Source organism: Leucoraja erinacea, chromosome 3 (assembly GCF_028641065.1).
Source record: "Leucoraja erinacea ecotype New England chromosome 3, Leri_hhj_1, whole genome shotgun sequence".
In the NCBI taxonomy this organism is placed as follows: Eukaryota; Metazoa; Chordata; class Chondrichthyes; order Rajiformes; family Rajidae; genus Leucoraja; species Leucoraja erinaceus.
This window is the reverse complement of record NC_073379.1, coordinates 1,560,781-1,587,047: the sequence shown is the minus strand read 5'-3', so window position 1 is coordinate 1,587,047 and position 26,267 is coordinate 1,560,781. Positions and strand designations below refer to the sequence as shown.

General features: G+C 41.8%; 1 protein-coding gene across 6 annotated transcripts in view; it reads left to right on the top strand.

The window, feature by feature from the left end:
- LOC129694553 (ceramide transfer protein) overlaps window positions 1–26,267 on the top strand; it is a 91,337-nt gene that overhangs the window by 35,379 nt on the left and 29,691 nt on the right. For 3 of the 6 annotated variants that reach the window (XM_055631282.1, XM_055631301.1, XM_055631288.1), the window contains exons 4-9: window positions 12,621–12,728; window positions 14,365–14,400; window positions 18,735–18,873; window positions 21,536–21,616; window positions 24,055–24,212; window positions 25,729–25,821. In XM_055631282.1, the coding sequence (XP_055487257.1) occupies window positions 12,621–12,728; window positions 14,365–14,400; window positions 18,735–18,873; window positions 21,536–21,616; window positions 24,055–24,212; window positions 25,729–25,821 (615 nt within the window). The remainder of the gene's footprint in view (window positions 1–12,620; window positions 12,729–14,364; window positions 14,401–18,734; window positions 18,874–21,535; window positions 21,617–24,054; window positions 24,213–25,728; window positions 25,822–26,267) is intronic. The other 3 variants (XM_055631295.1, XM_055631308.1, XM_055631311.1) reach the window with 1 other exon arrangement.

The following is a 26,267-nucleotide window of genomic DNA, read 5'->3' as shown; positions in this document are numbered from 1 at the left end:
TACTCGTATCTTGAAGACCCAAAACAACATCTGTCCATTTCCCTCCATAGTTTAGAGATACAGCGTGGAAACAGGCCCTTCAGCCCACCGAGTCCGTGCTGACTAACGATCCTCATACACAAGCACTATCCTACACACTAGGGACAATTAACAACTGAACCCAATTACCCTACAAACCTGTATGTCTTCGGAATATGAGAGGAAACCGGAGCACCCGGGAAAAATCCATGTGGTCCTGGGGAGAATGTACAAACTGTACTGACTGCACCCATAGTCAGAATCAAACCCAGGTCTCTGGAACCGTAAAGCAGCAACTCTACCTTCTTCGACTCAGATTGTCAAAGCTGCCACAGCCAAACATAAAAACAGTTTTTATCCATTAGTTGCTCTACTCAACAGCCAAAAATCTGTAGCCTCCCTTTGATCTGGTATTTTGTTGGTTCACATGCTTGATCAATGGCGTTTTATCATAAATGTTTTATTATTATTAATGTTTAGTGTTTTCTGAGTCATTCATAACTATGTCATGTTGTTTACTTGTGGGCGGAGCACCAAGGCAAATTCCTTGTATGTGAATACTTGGCCAATAAACTTACGTACTTCTTCTAGCGTAAGGCGTGCACAGCCTAAAGTTGTCAGACAATTTGTCTGTTTGATCTTCTGTTTGTGCACGTCGGGTTGATTGCATTCGTCGAAACAGGGTGAACCACATGAAGGTTGCAATCTCCCACCCCTGCAACTCTACCGCTCTGCCACCTTGCCGCTCCTGGTAGTTAATGCTTTATCTATTATGATGAGACTGGTGCCAGAAACACTCGCTTGTCTGCTATAAGAAACTGCAGTGGATTTTGAAAAGGATTTAATTGACTTTTACTGCCCCACCCGCAGACGGCCTGGTTTATATCAGGGCGAATTACTTGTCTCATCCACTGTCGTGGTAGGGAGGTGAGACATTGTCCTGTCCAAGCCAGCAGTTGTTTGAGTATCAATGAGGCATGTGTTTGAAGCTAGAGGAGGTGAGGCTCACTCATTATTATGTTGATTTCACAATATGTTTGAGTCCGCCCTTCATGAAATACCTAAACCATTGTACACTCAGTCTACATAAAATATCCTCCCTGGAGGAAAAGATATTAATGTGATTCCTGATATTTGATTTTGCTGGAGAGATTGTTGTGATAATCTTCACAACAAGCATGAGGCAGTGGAAATGTGTATAGATGAATTTATCACCAATTAAGTGACTGTTGAGCAGGAAAATACCATTGCTAGATCTTAGTATGATGCCTGACTTTTTTTTTGCTTGCTTGGAGTACCGAATTAAGTTGAGGCATCGATGTAATAGATAGCTCACTGGTTAACTGGGAGAACAAATGCTGTGCCATATCCATTTTGTTTTGTTCTTTTACCATTTAAAATTCTTCAAGAGCTGACATCTTTTTCTCGTTTGTGGCACTGTCAGATTTCCAAAGCTGACATATAAACCAATTCTGAACAGATTAACACAAGTAGTAGAGTTTATTCTCAGTCAATGACCATTAGTAACCTTTTGCTGCATCAGGCTTGTGTGCAAGTATTGCACGGCGCCCTCTGCAGGTTACATTGAAACGCAAGCACAGGATTGATGTACACAAGCTACTCTAGATGTTGGAACCTTGAGCAAACACAAAGTGCTGGAGGAACTCAGTGGATCAGGCAACATTCGGGCAGGGGGAAAGCTGGATAAAGAGAGGTCTGAACTGGACAAAGCCTGGCAAGTGGTAGCTAGATACAGGTGAAGGAGGCTTTGATTTACAAATGAGTGGCGTAAGTGCGAAAAAAAAAAAGACAAAGGATAGACAAAAAGTGCTGGAATGATCCAGCGGGACGGCAGCATCTCTGGAGAAAAAGATTGGGTGACGTTTCGGGTTACAATCCTTCTTCGGACAGTTAGTTCCATGGGCAATGTCCAGTCTGAAGAAGGGTTCCGACCCGAAACGTCACCCATCCCTTTTTTTTCCAGAGATGCTGCCTGTCCCGCTGAGTTACTCCAACACCATGGTCTGTCTTTGGTGTAAATCAGCAGGTACAGTTTCTTCCAACATATGAAAGACTAAATATGTTGGATAAGGTAAGAACAGAAGTGAAATGTAAAGCCAGGCGGGGGAATATAGGTAGAGGTGATAAGGGAGGGGGAAAGAAGGGGGATAAAAGGAAACATGAAGGACTCTGGGATGGTAAATGAGTGTACAATGGAAGAGAAAGAAGCAAGGTAACTGAGAGGTTGGAAGGTAATGAAAAAAACTGGGTGTACACTGGGTGATAGGCCCACAGGGACACCACCTCCCTCTCCTCCATCCAATGACCCCACCAGCCCTACCAGGCGAGATAGAAGCTCGCATGCACCTTTTCAAACTTCATCTACTGCATTTGATATTCTTGGTGTGGCCTCCTTTATGTCGTTGAGACTGGGCAATCATGTTGCCAACCACCTGCACTCCACCTGTCCGCCAAAACCTGCTGGACCATGACTGACCTTTTCATCCTTGGCCTCTTCCATTGCCAGAGTGAGGCCACACAATCAAACCTAAGGAACTGCAACTGCTCTGCTTGGGTAGTGGTAGTACAAGATCAATCTGCAAAAGGGTCCCAACCCAAAACATTACCTTTCCATGTGTTCCAGGGTTGCTGCCTGACCCATAAGACCATAATACGTAGGAGCAGAATTAGGCCATTCAACCCATTGTGGCTGATCTATTTTTCCCTCTCTATCCCCTTCTCCTGCCTTCACCCCAAAATCTTTGACACCCTTCCTAATCTAGAACTTTTCAAGAGACTTCTGCTGCCGTGTGTGGTGGCAGCCCAGGAGCCTTCATTTTTATCCCCTCTTAATATAGTAAATGGCTAGAAATTAGATTGCTGTGCCTTGTTTTGTGTTGACATGTGCACTTTACGCGAAACATATTAGACCTTCAGCCCAGAGACATTAGGTTAGACGAACTACATACCAATGTCTGATTATGGGAGTGTGTAGGGGGTCACCTGAAATGAACGGAATTGGGAGTCTGCTGGGTACCACCCGCTGCGTGTAGACCTGGGGGACCACCCAAGGGGCCAAAAAATGGGTGCAAAATAGATGAGTGAGGTACCACTTAAATCCACTACCATGGTGTGCTCACTGCCACGCCTATATCAACAACAGAAACGGCAGTCATTTTTTCCGCTGCAAAAGGCCCGCCTGACCCCCCCCCCACAAAGGGTCTAAAAAATGGGCTAGCATATAGTCGAGCAAGGTACCACTCAAAAAATAATGTCAAATGAACAAGTTGAGTTCATAGAGTACAAAATGGGTTACGCCAGACAAATAGTCCGCTAAACTACAGGTACCAGACACCCCAAAAATGGATATCCTAGACCCTGCTGTCCAAATAGGCTAGCCTAGATATTGTGGGTAACAGCTAAAACCAAGTTTAAATGATCTATCACACCTTGGGGTATATACAATGACCTATGACAGAACAATTATCCGCTGCCTTGGGTCTACCAGACCCCCTAAATGGGCCCTTGGGCCCCATCTAGGCTAGTCTAGGTATAAAGGTACCAGCTAAAACCAGGTTTAGATCAATCGCAGCCTACGAAATACAAAATCACCCATGGCAGAATGATAACCCATTGTCTTGGTCCTACCAGACTCCCCAAATAGTCCCTTAATTGCCCAACTGGGTCTGGTAGGCACAAGGCAGCAGATAATTGCTCTGGCGTCAGTCATTTTGTATTTCCCAAGATGTGATTGATCATTTAAAGCAAACATTTAGTCCGATGGCAAACCTGTGGTCCAAAATTGACATTTTGGTCCCAAACTCATTTGTATATGGCCCAAGGTAGACAAAAATGCTGGAGAAACTCAGTGAGAAAGGAAGAGGTGGAGCCAGTGGGCTGAGGGAGAGCTGAGAAGGGGAGGAGGAAGTAGGGACTACCTGTGGCCTAATTTATTTTTAAACTTTATTATTAATGTACTTTTGTAAGAAATTATTCATTAAAGAATAACAGACTCAAATGTTAACCCTACCCCTAAGGAAAATTTATTTTGTTATGTTACATAGTTACATTAAACCTTTAAATTCAAAAGATATTAACTTCAAATTGTGTAACATATTCTGTACTTCATATGTTTACCTGAGAATAATTCTGAAAAGACAACTGGGTATACCGTTACTCAGTTCTTAGATATGGTCATTTCAAAACAAACAATCCACCAAAGGTAGTCTAAAGATGAGCAAAATTGGCAAAAATCGAATAAGCTGGGACATTCTTTGCAATGAGAAAAAAATTAGCTTGATAACTTTCTAAGTTTTATATATGTTTTAATATAGATATGATCTTCACAACCACGTGGAAAATTTAGTGGGTTACGCAAGAAAAATCACAAATATGCCCCAAAATGCTCATTTTTGCTTTTATTTCTAGCTCTTTGCGTGCTATGATTTCCCAGTAGCGTAATCATCAATACAGTTTACAGGACCCGACATGTACATTGTATTACTACTAGTACTGGCTAGGTTTGGTAATTTGCCCAGGATAATATTAGCCTGAACTGTACTAAAAAGCTTTTAATGGGAGAACAATGTGGACTAAAAATACTCTCCTTCAAAGCTTGTTCCTCCATTTGAATGTAGAAAACTTTAAAAACCTAGGTCATCAAAGTATTTTTTGTATTAGTTTGGTTCAGGGTGGTAAACATAGAAACATAGAAAATAGGTGCAGGAGGAGGCCATTAGAAACATAGAAAAACATAGAAAATAGGTGCAGGAGTAGGCCATTCGGCCCTTAGAGCCTGCACAGCCATTCAATATGATCGTGGCTGATTACCCAACTCGCTATCCTGTACCTGCCTTCTCTCCATACCCCCTGATCCCTTTAGCCACAAGGGTCACATCTAACTCCCTCTTAAATATAGCCAATGAACTGGCCTCAACTACCTTCCGTGGCAGAGAATCCCACAGATTCACCACTCTGTGTGAAAAATGTTTCTCTCATCTCGGTCCTAAAAGACTTCCCCCTTATCCTTAAACTGTGACCCCTTGTTCTAGACATCCCCAACATCGGGAACAATCTTCCTGCATCTAGCCTGTCCAACCCCTTAAGAATTTTGTAAGTTTCTATAAGATCCCCCTTCAATCTTCTAAATTCTAGCGAGTACAAGTCGAGTCTATCCAGTCTTTGTTCATATGACAGTCCTGCCATCCCAGGAATCAGTCTGGTGAACCTTCTCTGTACTCCCTCTATGGCAACAATGTCTTTCCTCAGATTAGGAGACCAAAACTGTACACAATACTCCAGGTGGGGTCTCACCAAGGCCCTGTACAACTGCAGTAGAACCTCCCTGCTCCTATACTCAAATCCTTTTGCTATGAATGCAAACATACTATTCGCTTTCTTCACTGCCTGCTGCACCTGCATGCCTACTTTCAACGACTGGTGTACCATGATACCTAGGTCTCGTTGCATCTCCCCTTTTCCTAATCGGCCACCATTCAGATAATAGTCTACTATCCTGTTTTTGCCACCAAAGTGGATAACCTCACATTTATCCACATTATACTGCATCTGCCATGCATTTGCCCACTCACCCAACCTATCCAAGTCACCTTGCAGCCTCCTAGCATCCTCCTCACAGCTAACACTGCCCCCCAGCTTCGTGTCATCCGCAAACTTGGAGATGTTGCATTCAATTCCCTCGTCCAAATCATTAATATATATTGCAAATAGCTGGGGTCCCAGCACTGAGCCTTGCGGTACCCCACTAGTCACTGCCTCCCATTCTGAAAAGGACCCATTTACTCCTACTCTTGGCTTCCTGTCTGCCAGCCAAATCTCTATCCACATCAATACTGAACCCCCAATACTGTGTGCTTTAAGTTCGTATACTAATCTCTTATGTGGGACCTTGTCGAAAGCCATCTGAAAGTCCAGATATAACACATCCACTGGTTCTCCCTTATCCACTCTACTAGTTACATCCTTGAAAAATTCTATAAGATTCGTCAGACATGATTTACCTTTCATAAATCCATGCTGACTTTGTCCAATGATTTCACCACTTTCCAAATGTGCTGCTATCCCATCTTTAATAACTGACTCCAGCATTTTCCCCACTACTGATGTTAGATTAACTGGTCTGTAATTCCCCGTTTTCTCTCTCCCTCCCTTTTATAAAAAGTGGGGTTACATTAGCTACCCTGCAATCCTCAGGAACTACTCCAGAATCTAAAGAGTTTTTGAAAAATTATCACTAATGCATCCACTATTTCTGGGGATACTTCCTTAAGTACTCTGGCCATTCGGCCCTTCGAGCCAGCACAGCCATTCATTGTGATCATGGCTGATCGTCCCCAATCAATAACCCGTGCCTGCCTTCTCCTCAAACCTAACAAACAAATAACAAATAATCAGTTTATGAATCACTAAAAAATTAACATTATTGTAGCAATTATCTTCTTGATCTGTGATATAAGGTAAATAAATATTGCAAATGTTCCACTGTGATATATGGTAAGCAAATGTTCCAAAATTCATACTTACAATTTTAAACACGAGACTGAATGTAATTAATCTAAAGTATAGAACAAGTATCTTCAAACTATTTGCTGACCATGCCACAAATAAAACATCCTATAATGGTACAAATTGAGCCTGAAAATAAGATCCAAGTTCAAGAGAGTTTATTGTCATGTATCCCTGATAGGACAATGAAATTCTTGCTTTGCTTCAGCACACAGAACATAATAGGCATTGACTACAAAACACATGAATAAATAAACCGATAAAGTGAAAATAACAAATAATGGATTATTAATGTTCAGAGTTTTGTCCGAGCCAGGTTTAATAGCCTGATGGCTGTGGTGAAGTAGCTATTCCTGAACCTGGTCGTTGCAGCCTTCAAGCTCCGGCACCTTCTACCTGAAGGTAGCAGGGAGATGAGTGTGTGGCCAGGATGGTGTGGGTCTCTGATGATACTGCCAGCCTTTTTGAGGCAGCGACTGTGATAAATCACCTCGATGGAAGGAAGGTCAGAGCCGATGATGGACTGGGTAGTGTTTACTACTTTTTGTAGTCTCTTCCTCTCCAGAGCGCTCAAATTGATGAACGAAGCCACAATGCAACCGGTCAGCATGCTCTCTACTGTGCACCTGTAGAAGTTAGAGAGAGTCTTCCTTGACAAACCGACTCTCCGTAATCTTCTCAGGAAGTAGAGGCGCTGATGAGCTTTCGTGATGATTGCATCAGTGTTCTCGGACCACTAATAAACAACATTATTGAGTTTAATACTTTAAGCATACACTCACTGCATCACTACTGATATTGCAATTATGTCCATACTATAGGATGTTTGATACGGCTTTCCGTAGTTTTTCTTAAAGATGGGAGATGACTGTAAGCTTATCAAATTAAAGTCCATCCCTATTTAAGATAAATCACCATCAAATAACATAATAATCCAGCTTAAATTGTACTTAGGCCATTTGTTGTTGATATAGGCATGGCAGTGAGCACACTATGGTAGTGGATTTAAGGGGTACCTCACTCATCTATTCAACACCCATTTTTTGGCCCCTTGAGGGGTCCCCCAGATCTTCACGCAGTGGGTGGTACCCGGCAGACTCCCAATTCCGTTCATTTCAGGTTACCCCCTACACACTCCCATAGTCAGACATTGGTACGTAGTTCGTCTAACCTAATGTGTCTGGGCTGAAGGCTTTTTGGCAACATCGGCAACAAGAGCCACAAGTGACGGTTTGCAGATTAGAGAAACTCCATGTTTCAGCCCTGAAACCTTACTGATGGTTGTACAGCGTGTGAGAGCATTGAGTTGCAGCGGGACTGCAAACAATGCGGGTGTCAGTCATAGAGTCATAGTGTGAAAGCAGTGTGAAAACAGGCCCAACTCGCCCATACTGACCAACAATGTCCCGGCTACACTAGTCCCACTTGCCTGCGCTTGGTCCATATCCCTCCAAATCTGTCCTATCCATGTACCTGTCCAACTGTTTCTTAAACGATGGGATAGTCTCAACCTCAACTACCTCTTCTAGCAGCTTGTTCCATACACCCACCACCTTTTTGCGCAAAAAAGTTACCCCTCAGATTCCTATTAAATCTTTTCCCCTTCACAAACCTATGTCCTCTGGTCCTCGATTCCCCTAGGCAAAAGACTGTGCATCCATTCTTCTCATGATTTTATACACCTCTATAAGATCTTCCCTCATCCTGCTGTGCTCCATGGAATAGAGACCCAGCCTACTCAGCCTCTCCCTATAGCTCATACCCTATAGTCCTGGCACCATCCTCATAAATCTTATCAGAACCATTTCAAGCTTGACAATATCTTTCCTATAACATGCGGCCCAGAACTGAACACAATATTTCAAATGCGGTCTCACCGACGTTTTGTACAACTGCAACATGACCTCCCAACTTCTATACTCAATACTCTGACTGATGAAGGCCAGTGTGTCAAAAGCCTTTTTTGACCACCTTACGTACCTGCGAATCGACCTTCAAGGAACCATTCACCTGCACTCCTAGATCCCTCTGCTCTACAACACTACCCACTACCATTTACTGTGTGGGTCCTGCCCATGTTCGACCTCCCAAAATGCAACACCTCACACTTCTCTGTATTAAATTCCATCAACCATTCCTCCGCCCATCTGGCCAATCGATCCAGATCCTGCTGCAATCGTTCACAACCATCTTCACTATCTGCAAAATCACTAGCTTTTGTATCAATACTGCATTTTGCTAATGCTGGCCATGAATGATCCATGCTGAAAATCTGTTGCAAAAAGGTTGTTCCTTTACTAAATGCAAAATTAACTGCCTTTGTAAATACATATTGTCATAGAAAATCATAAACCAATCTTTACATTTGTTTGGCAGAGTTAAAGAAATATTTTATATAAATATAAAATCTTATTAAAACTGTCCCCATGATGCTTTGCCTTCATGCTAGAGTATTGACTGGAATTGATTAGAATTAAGTATGGGATGAGGTTTTATAGTCTAAATTTGAGGCAGTAAATGAAAGTTGCAGACCCACGTTCTGTGCTTCGCTGCCAACATCATTTTCACACCAGCAGTGAGCTAGATTTGCGTCCGGAAAGGCATAACTGCAGATTGCAGTGTTTTACCCTGCAGCCAAGGAAGCTGTAATGGATCCAGTAGTGGGATGTAGCAGACAACAGCAGCCATCGTTGCAGTGCACCATCAATGTCAGTCTGTGAGAATCATCTGGTATAGTTTCTGCATGGATCTCCACCTCTTGAAAATACACCCTCGCTCTCGAACATGGTAACCAGAATCATTAATTTGCTGTTTTGATGGCAGTTGTAGCAGAGCATCAAATGTTTGCATTGAACCTGTTCTGATCAGGAGACTGCTGTTAACCATATCCATTCCTAAACATTGCAGTGCATATTCCGATGTCTGGGTTATTTGTATGACGGATATAGAGAGCTTTTGTGTATCGTTTCAATAGCTTAAGGCTTTGCAGTGCACAGCTATTGATCTGTGCCAACAGTCTTGAATATGGCGTGAACAGGTTCTGGTTTATTGCGTCTCTTGAAATACCTTTTGCATGTTTGTGTACTTGCCCTGTGCATTTTTTTCTGATGGAGTTTGTACTCATCTAAACTCGTTTTGTAACTTAAATACAGTTTGGATGTGCATATATATATATATGTATAGTATATGTTGCAATGATTTCTCATTCCACAGATTACTGTGCACAAGGAAATGAAACTAACCCTTAAAAAAAAAACCAATCACTACGGTCTGAATCTGAGCCATTTATCTGTCCATGATGTGATGGGCTGTCTTAGTCCTGCTGCAGGAAATAAAGTGTAAATTAAGTGATTTGCAACCTGTGCTTTCGAAATATCTTAAGATGGGAGAGTGAACTACATTCTAACTTGCTTGCTGAGCCAGGTGCTGCTTGCTTTGAACACATTTTAGATAATGCCTGCAGTTGAAACAATGTATCAAATGAAGTTGAATAGTCTGAATTTTAATTTTTATTTTTGAGCTGTAACTTTCAGAAACAGTCTTCAGTGTTTATAATTTACTGCCATCATGGTGTAGAATATTTCTTTGCCTAATCATAAAAATGCACGTTAAATTACTATGCATTTGTTTCCGTGCTGTAATTGTTATATGGTTATATGAAGTATAAGCCTCGCTGTAATGTTCCTCTATTTGACCCAAGTAGAGTTCTTTTGGTTTGTCCTACTATGTGTTATGCTTCAAGGCTTTCCCATGCCTTGAAGGAAGAGTTACAATACTTTATATTCAAATATTAGCCCAAACCTACTTCCTCTGTCTGCATGGATATGTTCCAGGAGGCTTTGCCACGACTTCTTGCTTCAAACACCACTGCACTGCTGACTTTTGCCTTGTATTCAGACCACCACTCCTCTATGCTATATGGGAAAACATGTGCTGTTCATTACTCATTCAGTCAAATATCATCCACTTTATAGACCTTTCTCCACCCTGTCCCCAGTTACTCTCTTCAATATTGTTATAATTCGTAAATGCAAGTCTTCAAACAAAACTAGCAGTTTCTTAATGTGTCCATAAAAATCTTGCAAAGTCATAGGGATTAGCATTTTAATTCTTGGCAGCTGGAAACAGTAGTTTAATGTGGCTGGCAACTCTACCTGTTTTCTTATGAGTCTTCTAAGCTGCCATAAAGTAATTGAATTGATGCCACAAACGTAGAAACAAGGAACTGCAGATGCTGTTTTACAAAAACACACAAAGTGCAGGAGTAACTCAGCGAGTCAGGCAGCATCTCTGGAGAATATGGACCAGTGATATTTTGGATCAGGAGCCTTCTTCAGACTGTCCGATGTAGGGTCCCAACCAAATACATCACCTATCCATTCCCTCCAGAGATGCTGCCTGACCCGTTGAGTTGCGTCAGCACTTTGTGTTTGAAATTGATGCCAATCTCGTTGTATACCCATCAGTCCCATTCCTCATTTATCTCAATGCAGCCTATTTTTATTCTCCCATGCCAACCTCCTATTCTTCTTAATTAAGTACCAGTGCATCTTTGATAAGGTGTAGTAAACCATAGCACCGAGGTAACTGTAGTGGCCATTTGGCCTGTTTTGCATGTCATTGAGGATGGCATGTGCCTTTAAATTTTAGACTGCCCGTTATAATGTGGGTGGGATTTATGACGTGTTTTTGGGCGTGTTTGGAGCTTAGATGCTTGCGCAGAAGTTTAGTTTTTAGATTAGTTTGGAGAGCCGATGGGGAAGGTTAACCCTTCTACCATGCGGGCCATGCGAGGTCCACGGGAAATCTAAAGGAGATCATGCCAGATCTTGCCAGTGTTATGGAGACACGGGTTTTCTAATGTCTAAGGTAATAAGCTGGAATTCGAAGAAGATTGTAGTAACGAGTCAGAAGAAACTTGAATGTATCTTACTGTTTTTTATCAACAATAAAGCATTTATTCATCAAAAGACTGTTTTGAAGTCCTATCTGAGAAGAAGCTCTGAAGGTCTCTGTGAGTGAGCTTGCATGTGTTTAGAAGACACCCCCTTCAACCATTCTCATCCAAATAGCGTCTAGGGTGCTAATTACCTGAAAGATATGAAAATCTGCCGCTACAGTAACCACGGGAAGATTTGTAAGGCATGCACTGTCTCGTGCTCACACTTAGCTGCCCATGACACTAGCTGGTGGGGCACTGTTCCCCTGCACTGCCACACAAGAACATACGAGGATGTTGCCAGGACTAGAGGGTCTGAGCTATAGGGAGAGGTTGAGCAGGCTGGGACTCTATTCCTTGGAGCGCAGGAGGATCAGGGGTGATCTTATAGAGGTGTATAAAATAATGAGAGGAATAGATCGGGTCGATGCACAGTCTCTTTCCCAGAGTAGGTGAATCGAGGACCAAATGACAGGTTTAAGAAGAAGCGGAAAAGATCTAATAAGAATCTGAAGGGTAAATTTTACACACAAAGGATGGTGTCTGTATGGAACAAATGTTTATCGGTGTTTAGTCTAAAGTCACTTATTTTCATTTGTTAAGTGTGTAAAAAAGATGGATGACGGTTTGGGTCGGGACCTTTCTTCAGACTCTGAAGAAGGGTTCGGACCCAAAACACCAGCCATCTATTTTCTCCAGAGATCCTGCCTGACCCGCTGACCGACTCCAGCACTTTGTGTCCATCTTCCTTTGTTACATGTCTGTTTAGATCTGGAATATAATTTGAAATGTTGGTCATCTTGTTCTTGAATTGCTAGAGTCGTGCATTTGTGATCACTTGGGCAATTGTAACCTCTAGACAAAAAGGACTGTCAGAATTGTACATCAAAGCTTAAAGGAAGAGAAGGAGAGAGGAAGCGGATGGGAAGGAAGGAAAGAAAATTAGAGTAGAATTCAAATGAAATAGATGAGAATGTGGAAGAGGCAAACTGTGATGTGGAGAAATTAAAAATAACCATAAGGCCAGCATATTGGCAATTACTTCGGTCTGTGATAAACTGTCAATTTAATCCGAGAAGTGTGAAAAACACACTGCATTCACTCCTTGTCAGTGCATATCATTTTTTTTTAAATATAGGCAGAATCTGGCTATGGATCAGAATCAAGTCTACGACGTCATGGTTCCATGTTGTCTCTCACATCTGCCGCAAGTGGATATTCTGCTACATCCACCTCATCCTTTAAGGTAAGAATATTGTCCTTCCATTTCCACCCAACACCCACCCAGCCACATGTATCCAATTACAATTTGATGCATAAAGTTCTGGGGAGTGGCTGGAGAAAGGTTTATGGTGTTCACAACGTTAATTTTGGAGGTTAAACACTATATTGATTAGTATCATAAAACTCTTCTGATGGATTGGCTAAAACTGTAGTGTGATTTCTCCCTGAAAGTTCAGAAATTGTCATTGTTAACCAAGTTCACAAGTTATAGGAGTGGAATTAGGCCATTCCGCCCATCGAGTCTACTCCGCCATTCAATAATGACTGATCTCTGCCTCCTAAAATCCTATTTTCCTGCCTTCTCCCCATAACCCTTGACACCCATTCTAATCCTGTGATAAAGTTGCCCAGCCCAGAAAGTTCACATTTTCTTAGGTTGAAAGAAAAGGCACAAAGTGTTACTTGAATTTTTAAAATATGTAGATGGCATTATATTGAATAGTCCACCTCATATTCTTGAGGCTCCACTCAGAGGCCTGGCTCAAAAGGTATTTCTAGTGTATCTGAAATAAGATACCAGGAGATGGTCATTTGAGGAGAAGGAACAAATAAAAGGCAGAATGCATGATCACCTGACAGTTTTTTGTGTGTTTAACTTGTCCTTTTGTGAAAATAAATGGGTTTGGTTTTACTAAAATAATTTTTCAATCATTGTTCATATCATTTTCATCTGCACCAGCAAAGTTGCTCTGTAAGCAGTCTTGCCTCAATTTGCAGGGTCACTGTCTGACATTCCCATGTTGCAGCTAGCCGTGACTTTTACTTTAGGGTTTCCACCAGATTCTGATCGAGAGGCAGCACATAATATTATTTCACTTGGTATCACTTGGTATCCGTCAGAGTTTATGTTCAGCGGTGGAATTCACCATTCAATATCTTCATTTTTAATGACTTATTTATATAAAGGCAGGCTCCAATTTTGCTGATCCGAATTCTTGGCAAGAAAGTGCCATTGACATTTGTACAGAAAGAGGGTGGAACATGAATATTTTGATGAAATCATCTTTGGCTAGTGGTGCAAAACTACCATCACAAGCAAAAAAAATTCAGGCAGCGTATAAAGGAGGCTGCAACTGCTTTTTAGTTTTGTGCTACTACCAAGCCCAACACAATTATCTTTACAAATATGAATCAAAACAAAGCGGACAAAGGTGAGGAGACTCCTGGCTTTTCCATTCCAGCATACATTAATGCAAGTTTCTAAAAACATGACTGAAATATCCCTGTAAAATATGACAATTCAAAAAAAGTGATTAAACATTTTTTTTAAATGGGACAATGTTCAATCAATTATTTATTCTTGGAGACCAAATGATTTTTATTCTTCAAAATGTTACTCTGGTTGTTGGGCTCTTTGACCTGAAATCATCTTTAGGCTGAACCTGGAGTTTTATGAAAACATTGACTGATTAGCTTCAGAACTATTTTGCAAGTACTCTATGTTCTGAGTTTGGGTCATGCAATCCCTGTTGATTTACTTTTTGCGTAACCACTATCAGGACAAAAAATGCATACTCTGTTCAGTTCCAAGAGATGGTAGAAACGTTGTAAACTGCTGGTTGTTGATGCAAACTATAGTCCATCATTTGTTACCACAGACTTCCATTGGGCCAGTCCAAGATCTCAACCTTCAGGTAGGAAAGATTAAAATTTGCACATAAGCAACATGCACCATTGAGTGACTATAATCTATTACATAGGTTTCAACATTGAAATTTAAGCTAAGATTCACATTATACAATATAATGTTTGCAAAAATATAAAGGGCTTTTTAATCAGTTACTTTTGAGGCCAGCTCATAAAGCAGTGCACTTCACTTTGGGGACCAACATACAACTATCTCTGCAGGATCCAGGTAATAAAAGGTACAAGATTCAATTTATTTGTCATTTGGACCCCTTGAGGTCCAAACGAAATGACGTTTCTGCAGCCATACATTACAAACAAATAGACCCAAGACACAACATAATTTACATAAACATCCATCACATTGCTTGATGGAAGGCCAAAAAAACTTATCTCTCCACTACACTCCACCCCACCCATGACAGAGTCAAAATCAAAGCCCCCGGCTGGCGATGGCGATTGTCCCGCGGCCATTAAAGCCACGCCGGGTGATGCAAGGTCGCACACCGGGTTCTTGATGTTAGAGCCCCCGGCGTGCGCTCGCAGAGTCCCGCGGCCATTCCAAGCCGCGCGGGGCGGTGCTGTAAGGCCCCGCTCCAGGAGCTCTTCGACCCCGCAACTCGGGCGGGAGAAGTCGCCGTTGCGGGAGCCCTGAAAAGCGGTCTCCCTCCAGGGACCCGCGGGCTCCCGGTGCCGCCGTCCGCCAGACCCGCAGTTGCAACCTCCGAATCTCCGGAGGTCGGGCCGCAGCGCAGCAGCGCTCCACCCGCTCTGGACTCGGCCAGCTCCGCGACGGTGAGGTGAGTAGTCGGCACCAGAGCCCCCGGTCTTCCTGTTGGAGGCCGCTCCACATTGCAGCCCCAACGACAACGGAGACCCGACAAAGAAAAGGTCGGGTCTCCCGTGCAGGGAGAGATTTAGAAGTTACCCCCTCCCTCCCGCACACACACACCCCAACAAAAAATAACAAAAACTACATAAAAACATAGACAAAAAATAATAAAAACGCAGACGGGCTGCAGAGGCCGCTGCTGACGAGAGTCGCGCCGCCTACCGATCGTGACCGTGACCGTTTTGCTGTTGCTTACGCAAATGTTGCTTACGCCCAAATGTTACGACCTGACCGTGATCCCAGATCAAAGCTGCTCACCTGCATAAATCAGACAATGCCCCTACACCTGATGGGGATCTGGCACAGAGACAATTTCTGTTTGAGGAAAAATGACCATTCTCTGGATCTTGCCAGCACAACAATCTAGTGGAGGGACCCCTGTGACTGACCTGTAGCAAAGCATAAATGCATACGTAGACAATAGGTGCAGAAGTAGACCATTCGGCCCTTCGAGCCAGCACGGCCATTCATTGTGATCATGGCTGATCATCCACAATCAGTACTCCATTCCCGCCTTCTCCTTCTGTCTTCATAAAACAAAAACAAAAAACTGGGAGCATTAAGTAGACCAGAGAGCATCCATAGAGAATTTCATTATCCATTTATGTTACATACTTCCTGCAACTACATTTTTTTTTAATTTTTTTTTTGCTTTTGACTCTTTGGCCAGTTGTGATGCAAGGTCATCAACCTATTAAAGTAACTGAGCTTTTCTTTCTTTGCAGATGCCATCTGATTGTCTGGGCTTTTCATGCACTTTCCCTTTTCTTTCAGACTTTCTGTTGCTTACTTATCTCATAGGTCTAGTATTTTTCCTCCTCCTTCCTCTCTGCCACATCCCGGAAAAAATGACTGCAAGCAATCTGCCTTCCTCCTCTTTCAGCTGGTGCCTATTTCTGCAATTCGTTTTTTCTTTGGCTTCATCCTGTCACAGACATTCCCTCTTGCCCTCCCTTCAGCTACTGCCCATCTCCAAACATGCCTGATTTCATAAGTTTCATACTGCCAGGAAAAAAATCGAGCACCAGGAAGCATTAGATCTATTTCCCTCTCCACATATGGTGCTTGACCACTTATGGTGTTTCCAGCATTTTCTGTTTTTATTTCAGACTTGCAGCAAGTGCAGTATTTTTGCTTGGTCAGTACCAAAGTATATTGCCGTGAGTTGCTTATGCCCAAATGTTCTTTCCCTTTTTGAAAACAATCAAAATATCATTTCCACATTACTGCCTGCTCTGCTTAAGCAATACAAGTGTGGCTTGTTTGCACGTGAATAAATTAAGTGAAATGAATGCAAGGATACTGTTCCGTTATCTGGTGAACGGGTGTTATTAATTCTTGGAGTTGCAAATGATCATTGCATCGAGTAATAACTTGTGAAGATGCCACATATGGTATTGGAGCCTATACTTTTCCTGCTTTAAAGTAATTGGCAGAGAGCATAGAAATCCATATCTTTACCTGACCTTGGGATCAAATTTGTTACACATCAGGAAAGCTAGTCAAAGATATGCCCTTTGAACCTCGTCTCCAGTATCTTGACATCCCACATCACGTTGAATTGCATTTTTTTAACTATATCACTGTGCTTGACAGATCATTCCAAATATTTAGGTTCTTCATAATCATTTCTAAAGCAATATTCCGTCTCTTATAAATACTAGTATTAAGTCCTTGCCCTATATAATTACAAGCCTAGAGTGACAAGTTAACAATAGAAAGCGAAATAGTATTCACTTGTTTATACTCAATGCAAAAGGTGCATTTGTGCACAGTAAATCTACAAGGATCACCACTTGGACATTACGTTAATTTTAAAATGTTATGTTTTATTGTGGCAGCCTCAGAAGTCAGTACAGAAAGGTTTTCCTATACAGCAACTGCTATCTGCTCCAGGTTACGTGTCTTCGAACGAGAGTCTTTCAAAATCGTGACATCCAAACAGACACCAATGTTAGTGTACAAGGCGGTGGTGATTCCAACGCTCCTGTATGCATCAGAAACCTGGACAACATACCGACGCCACCTGAAAACACTTGAAAAGTTCCATCAACGATGGCTTCGAAGCGGCTTAAATATCAGTTGGGATGACAGAATAACCAATGTCAGCGTGCTGAATGAAGCAAAAACATCTAGCATCGAAGCCTTCGTCATCAAGAACAAACTAAGATGGGTCGGTCATGTTGTTCAGATGGAAGACGAGAGTCTACCAAAGCAAACCTTTTACTCCCAGCTTAAAGAAGGCAAAAATAAATGAGGCGGACAAATGAAGAGATTCAAAGATGCCTTAAAAGCCAGCATGAAGAAATGTGAAATCGACATCGACAATTGGGAAACTAATGCCAAGGACAGGAAACTCTGGCTAACCATCATCCAAGAAAGAGCAGTGACCTTCAAACCCAAGAGATGCGCAGAATTAGAAGAAAAGAGAAGAAAACGGAAAGAGAGGCAGCAACAACTGGAATAACCAGTCCTGCATGTCGAAGAACTTTCAAAGCCAGGATTGGACTCATAACCCACCTGTGATACAATAAAAACAACAGAACATAGACCATCATCCTCGACCTTGAGGGACAGTCACGAAGATGACGACGTGTCTTTGGCACGCTGAACTGTTCTGGGGAAAATTCTAAATGTAATCTCTGCTTCTGGTGCATTTACAAACAAGAGTTTAAATAAATGAATGATATCTGTTAACTGTAAAGAGAGTAGTTCCATGTTGTCAATAGAGCCAGACAGCATGGAAACCGGCCCTTCTGCTCAACTTCTCCATGCTGGCTAAGAGAACTGCTGAAAAGAAAACTTCTGCCCCAGGCTTGCTTTCAGTTCAACTTTTTGAAGTTGTTAACATTGGGCAACGGAATGAAAGAGTCTATTTCCAATTTCCCAGACAAACTCGTCCACATAGATGCCCAGTAAAAATATGTGCAATTTTAACCATGATGGAAGTGGAGAAAATTAGATTTGGCACGTGTACTCACAGATTTTCAATTTTGCCCCAACAAATCTATAATATTTCCATACTATAGAGTTGCGATTACCTCATATATATTTACAAGAATGTGTTTTTCTCATTTCAGCTTAATAACGTGTAATTTGAAATTGGTGGCCGATTTCAAAATTTTAATTAAAAGCCCAAGTCTTCAAACTGTTGATGTTATGATACCCTTAACCTGTAGTAATGGTTCACGAAAGATTTAACTACTCGTGAAGTGACAACTGTTTTGCCACTAATTTATAAAGTAGCTGAGCAAAGTTAATTAACTCTGAGGAACGTGTTTCATGCATTCACTTGTTTATCTACTGATGACAAAAAAAGGATTGTTAAAGATGTAATTAATTAATTTGGGCTATTGTTGCATCTGCTCTCTCTCTAAACCAAACAAATTAACAGTTTAATTTGCTTTTATTTTTGTAGAAATGTCACCTTTTTTGTATTTTGAATTGCAGAAAGGTCATAGTTTGCGTGAAAAGCTTGCTGAAATGGAAACCTTCCGTGATATCCTATGCAGACAGGTTGATACACTACAAAAGTTCTTCGATGCTTGTGCAGATGCTGTTTCTAAAGATGAACTCCAGAGAGATAAAGGTGCATTGATTGAATGTTTCCAAGTTTGAAATAATTTAAATAATGACAGTCTCCTTAATCTTAATATTCCTTTGTGTTTTCTTTTTAAATCTGCATTTTGGCACAACCAGTGTCAAATTCCTGTTGCAGCGTAGTAAGGATTTGCAATGTTTGTTATTGATGAATACAGGTATACAACCTTTTATCCGAAAGCCTTGGGACCAGACACTTCTCGGATTTCGGAATTTTTCGGATTTCGGAATGGAAGATTTTTAGCGTAGATTAGGTAGGTAGCACGGGCGGCTTGAAAAGTCTGGAGCGGCTGCCTCCTCCCCTGAGACCGGGGAATCATTGTAAATCATTGCTTAAATGTTAGTCAGTTAGTTTGGAGGGATTTTATGTGGTGGGGGGGGGTGAAGAGGGAAACTTTAATTCTTAGACCCCTACCTGGTCGGAGAGACGGGGAGCGGGCAATGCCTTACCAGGTTGCCGTGCAGTAAGCTCCGGAGCGCTGTGGCCGCGGACTCCCAACATCTCGGAGCTGTGGCTGTGGGTGTCCGGCCGCGGGCGGCGCTGGATTTGGAGCGCCGTGCAGCCAGGGGTAGAGTTCGCCGGGGCTGGAGCTACAAGCGGCACCGCCCGCGGCCGGACGCCCGCAGCACCAGCTCCGCGATGTTGGTAGTCGGCGGCCACAGCGCCCCAGAGCTTACTGCACGGCGACCCGGTAAGGCATTGCCCGCTCCCCGCCTGTCCGACCAGGTAGGGGACTAAGAATTAAAGTTTCCCCCTTTCACCACACCCTCCCCCCCCCCCCCCCCCCCCCCCCTCACATAAAAAACCCTCCAAACTAACTGACTAACATTTAAGCAATGATTTACAGGTATTTAAGTGTCTCCCCGGTCTCTGGGGAGGAGGCAGCCTCTACAGTAATACAGACCTGGGTTGATCGTGGGTCGTTTCGGGTCAAGTTTGGCGCCAAACGCGAGCTATGGTGTGCAGACGACATCCTGGAAAAAATGTCCGGTTTTCGGAGCTTTTCGGTTTCCGGAACTCCGGATAAAAGGTTGTGCACCTGTATATTGAAAATATAGAAATTGACTCGAACAGTGTTTACATTTTCCTGTTGCTTGGGGCTGTAGATTTGATTTACCAATCATTAATAAATGTTGGTAGTTCAAGCCCCCCTTACAACAGAAGTTCTCGAAGTATCTATCTTTGTTTCAAGCTGTCAACTGCAAATATTCCTCAATGATTTCATCCACAGGCATGGCCTTGGCTTCCACGTATATGGCAACACCTGGTTCCATCCCTCTGTTACACTGATCACTTTGTGTTGAAATCCTGCTTGTCTCATTCGCTTTGATGAGGCTCAACATTTGCCAGATAAATTGAGGAGACCATAAATGTTTTTACTTTGGCTCCACCAGAACAATCTGCTGTGAAGTCAGCTGTTTATAATGTTTATCTGTTTAATTTTAATCCTAAATTCCATCGCAAGATAATGTTTCCATCTTTGCAACAAATTTGTCCAGTCTTGTTCCTGTATCTGGCCATTGATGCCAGGCGTACATGTTTGTCCTTTCTGTTTACCTCAGCCCCTGACTACTCTGTTTTTCTTGGTTTGCTTTCCTTTCTCAAGCTCTCCAAAAACTTGACTTTGTCCAATTCCCTGCTGCCCACATTCCAGTGCTAGTTGATGCGTTATGGTTTCTGGTTTTATTACATCTGCGCTTTAGATTTTTCACCCTGTGGTCAAAATGGTTCTAAGAACTTCCTGTTTCTCAAATCGCCTCAAGCCTTCAGCCATCACAACTTTTACTCCCCTCTTCTCCCAGTATTCCACGCCAGCTCATTTCTAACTTTCTCGCTCTCGCTCTCTCGCTCTCTCTTCCTCCCCTGACGTTTCTTATTATTCTTGTTCTTATTATTTTGGGGGGGGAACTGTGGTGCACTATCTTATGATCTTGATGGTCTTACCTTGCGTTATCAATATCTAGTGAGGTGGTTGGAAGTAACAGGTCAGATCAATAATTGTTTTTAAAAATCCTTATTCAAAAACTATCAAAGAGAATTAAAAGGTTTTGGGGAAATTTTAGTTATTTCAAAATCCTTTTCTTTTTAGGGTAGGGAGAGTTCTAGACGTGTTGGTTCAATTTATTATTGCTTCTCAGGAAGGCTGGTATATACAATAGGCTTTGGAAATATGTCCTTATCAAACAGCTACCACTTGCTTATCTCAAGGAAATATTGCCCAAACTATATCTTGTGTTAGGAAATCTGATTTATAGGCATCTGCCATCTTATGGTAACATTAAAAGCCATGTTGAAAAAGTTATCTAATTTGTAGGAGAGAGTTAATTTTACTGGAAGGAGACTTGAGAAGATCTTGAGAGCTATTCTTCCACGTTCCTGGTAGTGCTGCTCTGTGTCCAATTGTAACTGCATTGGTACCAGTCATGTATTTGAAGTAATGCAAGTGCAACTATTGTAGCTTCTCCTCCGCATCATTCATAAAACTCTCAAAGCTGCTAAATAGAACTCCGTGTCAGCGCAATGAATGAAAGCAGTATATTTTTCTGAACCTGCAGCAGATATGGTTTCAGCTGGCATTGAAACTGAATAAGAATTGGTTTCTTTCACAAGTCATGAAAGATGTTCTAAAAGTTTAATTTTACCGTTTTAGTAGTGGAAGACGATGAAGATGCTTTTCCAACTACACGATCGGATGGTGATTTTATACATAATAACGGCAGCAAAGAGAAATGTATGTATCCTTAAAATTTACAAAGGATTTATATTCTTAAATCTTTAAAGTAATCATTTGCCTATAATCTTGGTTCCTATTTTATTTTAAGTGGAACATTTTCGTGCAAATTGATCTCAAAAAGAATCATGTCTCACTTTTCTATATGCTGTTGAGGGATGTGTATTGTGCATTTACTTGGTAATCTCCTAATAGCAGGAAAGAATGGCTGTAAAATATATAATTTTTGCATCTGCTTGCTCTAAACCAAACAAATGTGTGAATGTGACAGTCCTTGGCCATGTTCCAAGACGATGTTGCCTCTCTGCTTCACAAAGCATGTTAAAACTTTCTCAATAGTCATTCTTTTTTTTAATGGCAAATAGTTCATTACTTTCTATAGTTCATTGGTTTTTGTTCTTTGATTGTCTCGGGACACCAATATTATTATGGCACTACGGATGTTCTAAATTTCCGAGCTTTAAATTTCATTTTTTCTATAAAGTAATGCAACAATACAAGCAGGCCCCTAAGCCCAAGTTGTCCATGCCAACTAGATTTTATAACTCAAATAGTTCCAATTGTCTGCATTTGACCCATATCCCTCTAAACATTTCCTGCCCATATACATGTCCAAGTTTCTTTAAAATCCTGTTATTTTATTTTACCTGCTCATCTGGCAACTTGTTCCAAACACGCACCACTCTCTGTATGAAGACATTTGCTTCTTGGGCCTCTTTTAAATTTCTCCCCTCCACCTTAAACCTATGTTGTCCAGTTCTGAGCTGCGCAACCCTGGAAAAAATAATGTCACCATTCTCCTTATGTGTACCTCATGATTTTGTACCTCTATACGGTCACCCCTCTGCCTCCTTTTCTTGAGTGAAAAATATTCCAGCCTATCACCTTCTCTTAATACAAGCTTTCCGGTTCTGGTAACTTAATGGTGATTTATTTTTTATGCACCTCTTCCAGCTTAGACATCCTTCCTATACTAGGATAACTAGAACACAACACAATACTCCAAGTGTGATTTCACCAATCTCTTGTACAGCTATTACATGACATCCCAACTCCTGTACTCAGTATCAATAGACAGCAGGTGCCCGAGTAGGCCATTTGGCCCTTCGAGCCAAAATTCAATGTGATCATGGCTGATCAGCCCCAATCAGTACCCCGTTCCTGCCTTCTCCCCATATCCCCTGACTCTGCTATTTTTAAGAACCCTATCTAGCTCTCTCTTGAAATTATCCAGAGAACCTGCCTCCACCGCCCTCTGAGGCAGAGAATCACACAGACTCACCACTCTGTGAGAAAAAGTGTTTCCTCGTCTCCGTTCTAAATGGCTTACTCCTAATTCTTGAACTGTGGCCGCTGGTTCTGAACTCCCCCAACATCGGGAACATGTTTCCTGCCTCTTGTGTGTCCAAGCCCTTAACAATCTTATATGTTTCAATGATATCCCCTCCCATCCTTCTAAACTCCAGAGTGTACAAGCCCAGCTGCTCCATTCTCTCAGCATATGATAGTCCCGCCATCCCGGGAATTAACCTTGTAAACCTACTCTGTACTCCCTCAATAGCAAGAATGTCCTTCCTCAAATTAGGGGACAAAATCTGCACATAATACTCCAGGTGTGGTCTCACTAGGGCTCAGTACAACTGCTGAAGGACCTCTTTGCACCTATATTCGATTCCTCTTGTTATAAAGGCCAACATGCCATTCGCTTTCTTCACTGCCTGCTGTACCTGCATGCTTACTTTCATAGACTGATGTACAAGGATCCCCAGATCTCATTGTACTTCACCTTTTCCCAACGATGCCATTTAGATAGTATCATTACCATTTAGATATTATCATTATCAATGAAGGCAAGTGTGCCAAATGCCACCTTCACCATCCTATGAACTGGTCCCACCACTTTTGGGGAACTGTGAACCTATCCCCCTTAGATAGACACGTGCTGGTGTCACTCAGTAGGTCAGGCAGTGTCTCTGGGGGAAAAAGGATGGGTGACGGTGCAGGGTGAGAACCCTTCTTCAGACTTTGCAGGAGTTTGTCCAGCATTTTGTGTCTATCTTCAGTGTAAACCAGCATCTGCAGTTCATGCCTATGCTGTTACTGAGTGATTTGGGTAAAAACTAAAGGCATACAAGCACTGATGTCCTCTAGCAGTGAATGAGCTTTTCTTGTTGAATCCCAAGTGCTAATGTCTACAGAATCTGTACCAGATTGGATTTGGTACTGGATTCTCAAGCTTATTCAGTTTAATAGATGGTTTCAGCTGATAAAGAATGAATGGCAAGAGAGCCCAACACAGATGCTTGCCATTTTGGATGGAGACATGCTTTTATTTGCTGGAAGTAAATTCTCCTTAACTTAAGTCTGACTTTTCCAGCAACATCCTTGTGATTCTTTTCTGCATCCTCTAACTTAATTGCATCCTTTTTGGTATTTAGTGTTTCCATGTGTGACGCCCAAAGGGATCAATGGATTAGATTTCAAGGGTGAGGCTATCACTTTTAAAGCTACTACGGCTGGAATACTGGCCACGCTTTCTCATTGCATTGAACTAATGGTGAAACGAGAAGACAGCTGGCAGAAAAGAATTGATAAGGTATTTGTGCAAATCGATTATATTGTTGTATTAAAATTGTGGAATTTCCACAAATTCTTGCTTAACAGGTTTATAATGAAGGTACAATATGTGTACGTACATACATTTACATTTGGAGATTGACAGATTCTTGATTAGTAAGGGTGTCGGGGATTATGGGGCGAAGGAAGGAAAATGGGGTTGAGAGGGAACGATAGATCAGCCATGATTGAATGGTGGAGTAGACTTTATGGGCCGAATGACCTAATTCTGCTCCTATCACTAATGAACTGGGATGTAATGAAGTATAAGCATGTTTATAGGGTTCTGATCAATGATGGAGAAGGAACACTCAAACAATATAAAATTAAGAGAAAATAAACATTTATTGAAACTACAATAAAAATTCAATTAAACAGCAGCAAAAGGCAAATAAATACTGTTGCACATGTCCTTTAACTGCAAAAGGGAGGTGCTGAGCTAGTCTCGGGTGTCTCTGAGAAAGAAAAGCTTATCTTATTAGATGTCCTTGAAGCTGCCAGATCAATGGCATGATTTAATGGTTCTTCTATGCAAGTCCAAGCATTTGAGTGTTTTCTACCTGTGCCTGCTTGCTTGACATATGGTGTGATTAGCACACAACTCCATTTAGATTTAAAACTCTGTTTAACCATTGCATTACATACATGCGCACACAACATATTTTGTCTTGTTGCATGATTTGAGTTGGTTTCCAGAAATGATATAAGGTTCTTCTGCATGAAGAAGGGTCCTGACCCGAAATGTCACCCATCCTTTTTCTCCAGAGATGCTGCCTGGCCCGCTGAGTTACTCCAGCACTTTGTGTCAATCTTCTGTATGATTGTTTGCAGTCATAGGAAGGTGGGGGGAATTTGAGGAAAATGTGCTTTGATATGAACTAGGATAATGTCAGGATCTTAAAATATGTAAGGAGGGGAAAACTCTACAGATTGCACATGGGCATCCAAATTGGATTGGCTCCATGATCCTTGAAAATGAAACAAGTAAAGGAGTTTGGATGAACCAGGAAGGAAATGTAGGAAATAAAAATGAGTGGAAAGATATCTGCGTGAGATGCAGATAAAGCGGCATAATGATCAGAACACCCAAAGAATGTAAAATGACAGTGATATGCCTTGAAGGTTCTGTACAAGAATTATAAGAATTTTGAGAATAAAACTGGAAATGTTTGCTAAAGAAGTATCTGACAATAGTCGCTGTTGAACTACGATGGTTGGATAAATATATAGGGATACAAGTTACTTTGAAAACATAGCGAGAGGGAATGTAATCTTTCATGCAAAAAAACATTATAATGAACTCATTGATTCACCTGATCTGTAACCCTAAAAGATCTTGGGTAAAATGTTTGCTTGCTATATTTTATATTTTGATATTGGTTGTTATATGCAGTTAGCAGAAGTGAAATTGCCATTGTGGAGTGCAATAATACATTTTTCCCCATTGTCTATATGCGAGATAAAATAATGTGCAAACTTTGATCTTTCATACGCAGGAGATTGAAAAGAGAAGACGGGTAGAAGATGCTTACAAGAACGCTATGTCAGAACTTAAGAAAAAATGTCACTTTGGTGGACCTGATTATGAGGTAAGGATTGTAATTACATTGTACTTGTGCAAACATCAGAAATAGGATGCAGTTTTGGAGACAATAGACAATAGGTGCAGGAGTAGGCCATTCGGCCCTTCGAGCCAGCACCGCCATTCAATGTGATTATGGCTGATCATCCCCAATCAGTACCACGTTCCTGCCTTCTCCCCATATCCCCTGACTCCGCTATCTTTAAGAGCCCTATCTAGCTTTCTCTTGAAAGTATCCAGAGAACCCGCCTTCACTGCCCTCTGAGGCTGAGAATTCCACAGACTCGCCACTCTCTGAGGCAAAAGTGTTCCCTCGTCTCTGTTCTAAATGGCTTGCTCCTTATTCTTAAACTGTGGCTCCTGGTTCTGGACTCCCCCAACATCCGGAACATGTTTCCTGCCTCTAGTGTGTCGAAACCCTTAACAATCTTGTATGTTTCAATGAGATCTCCT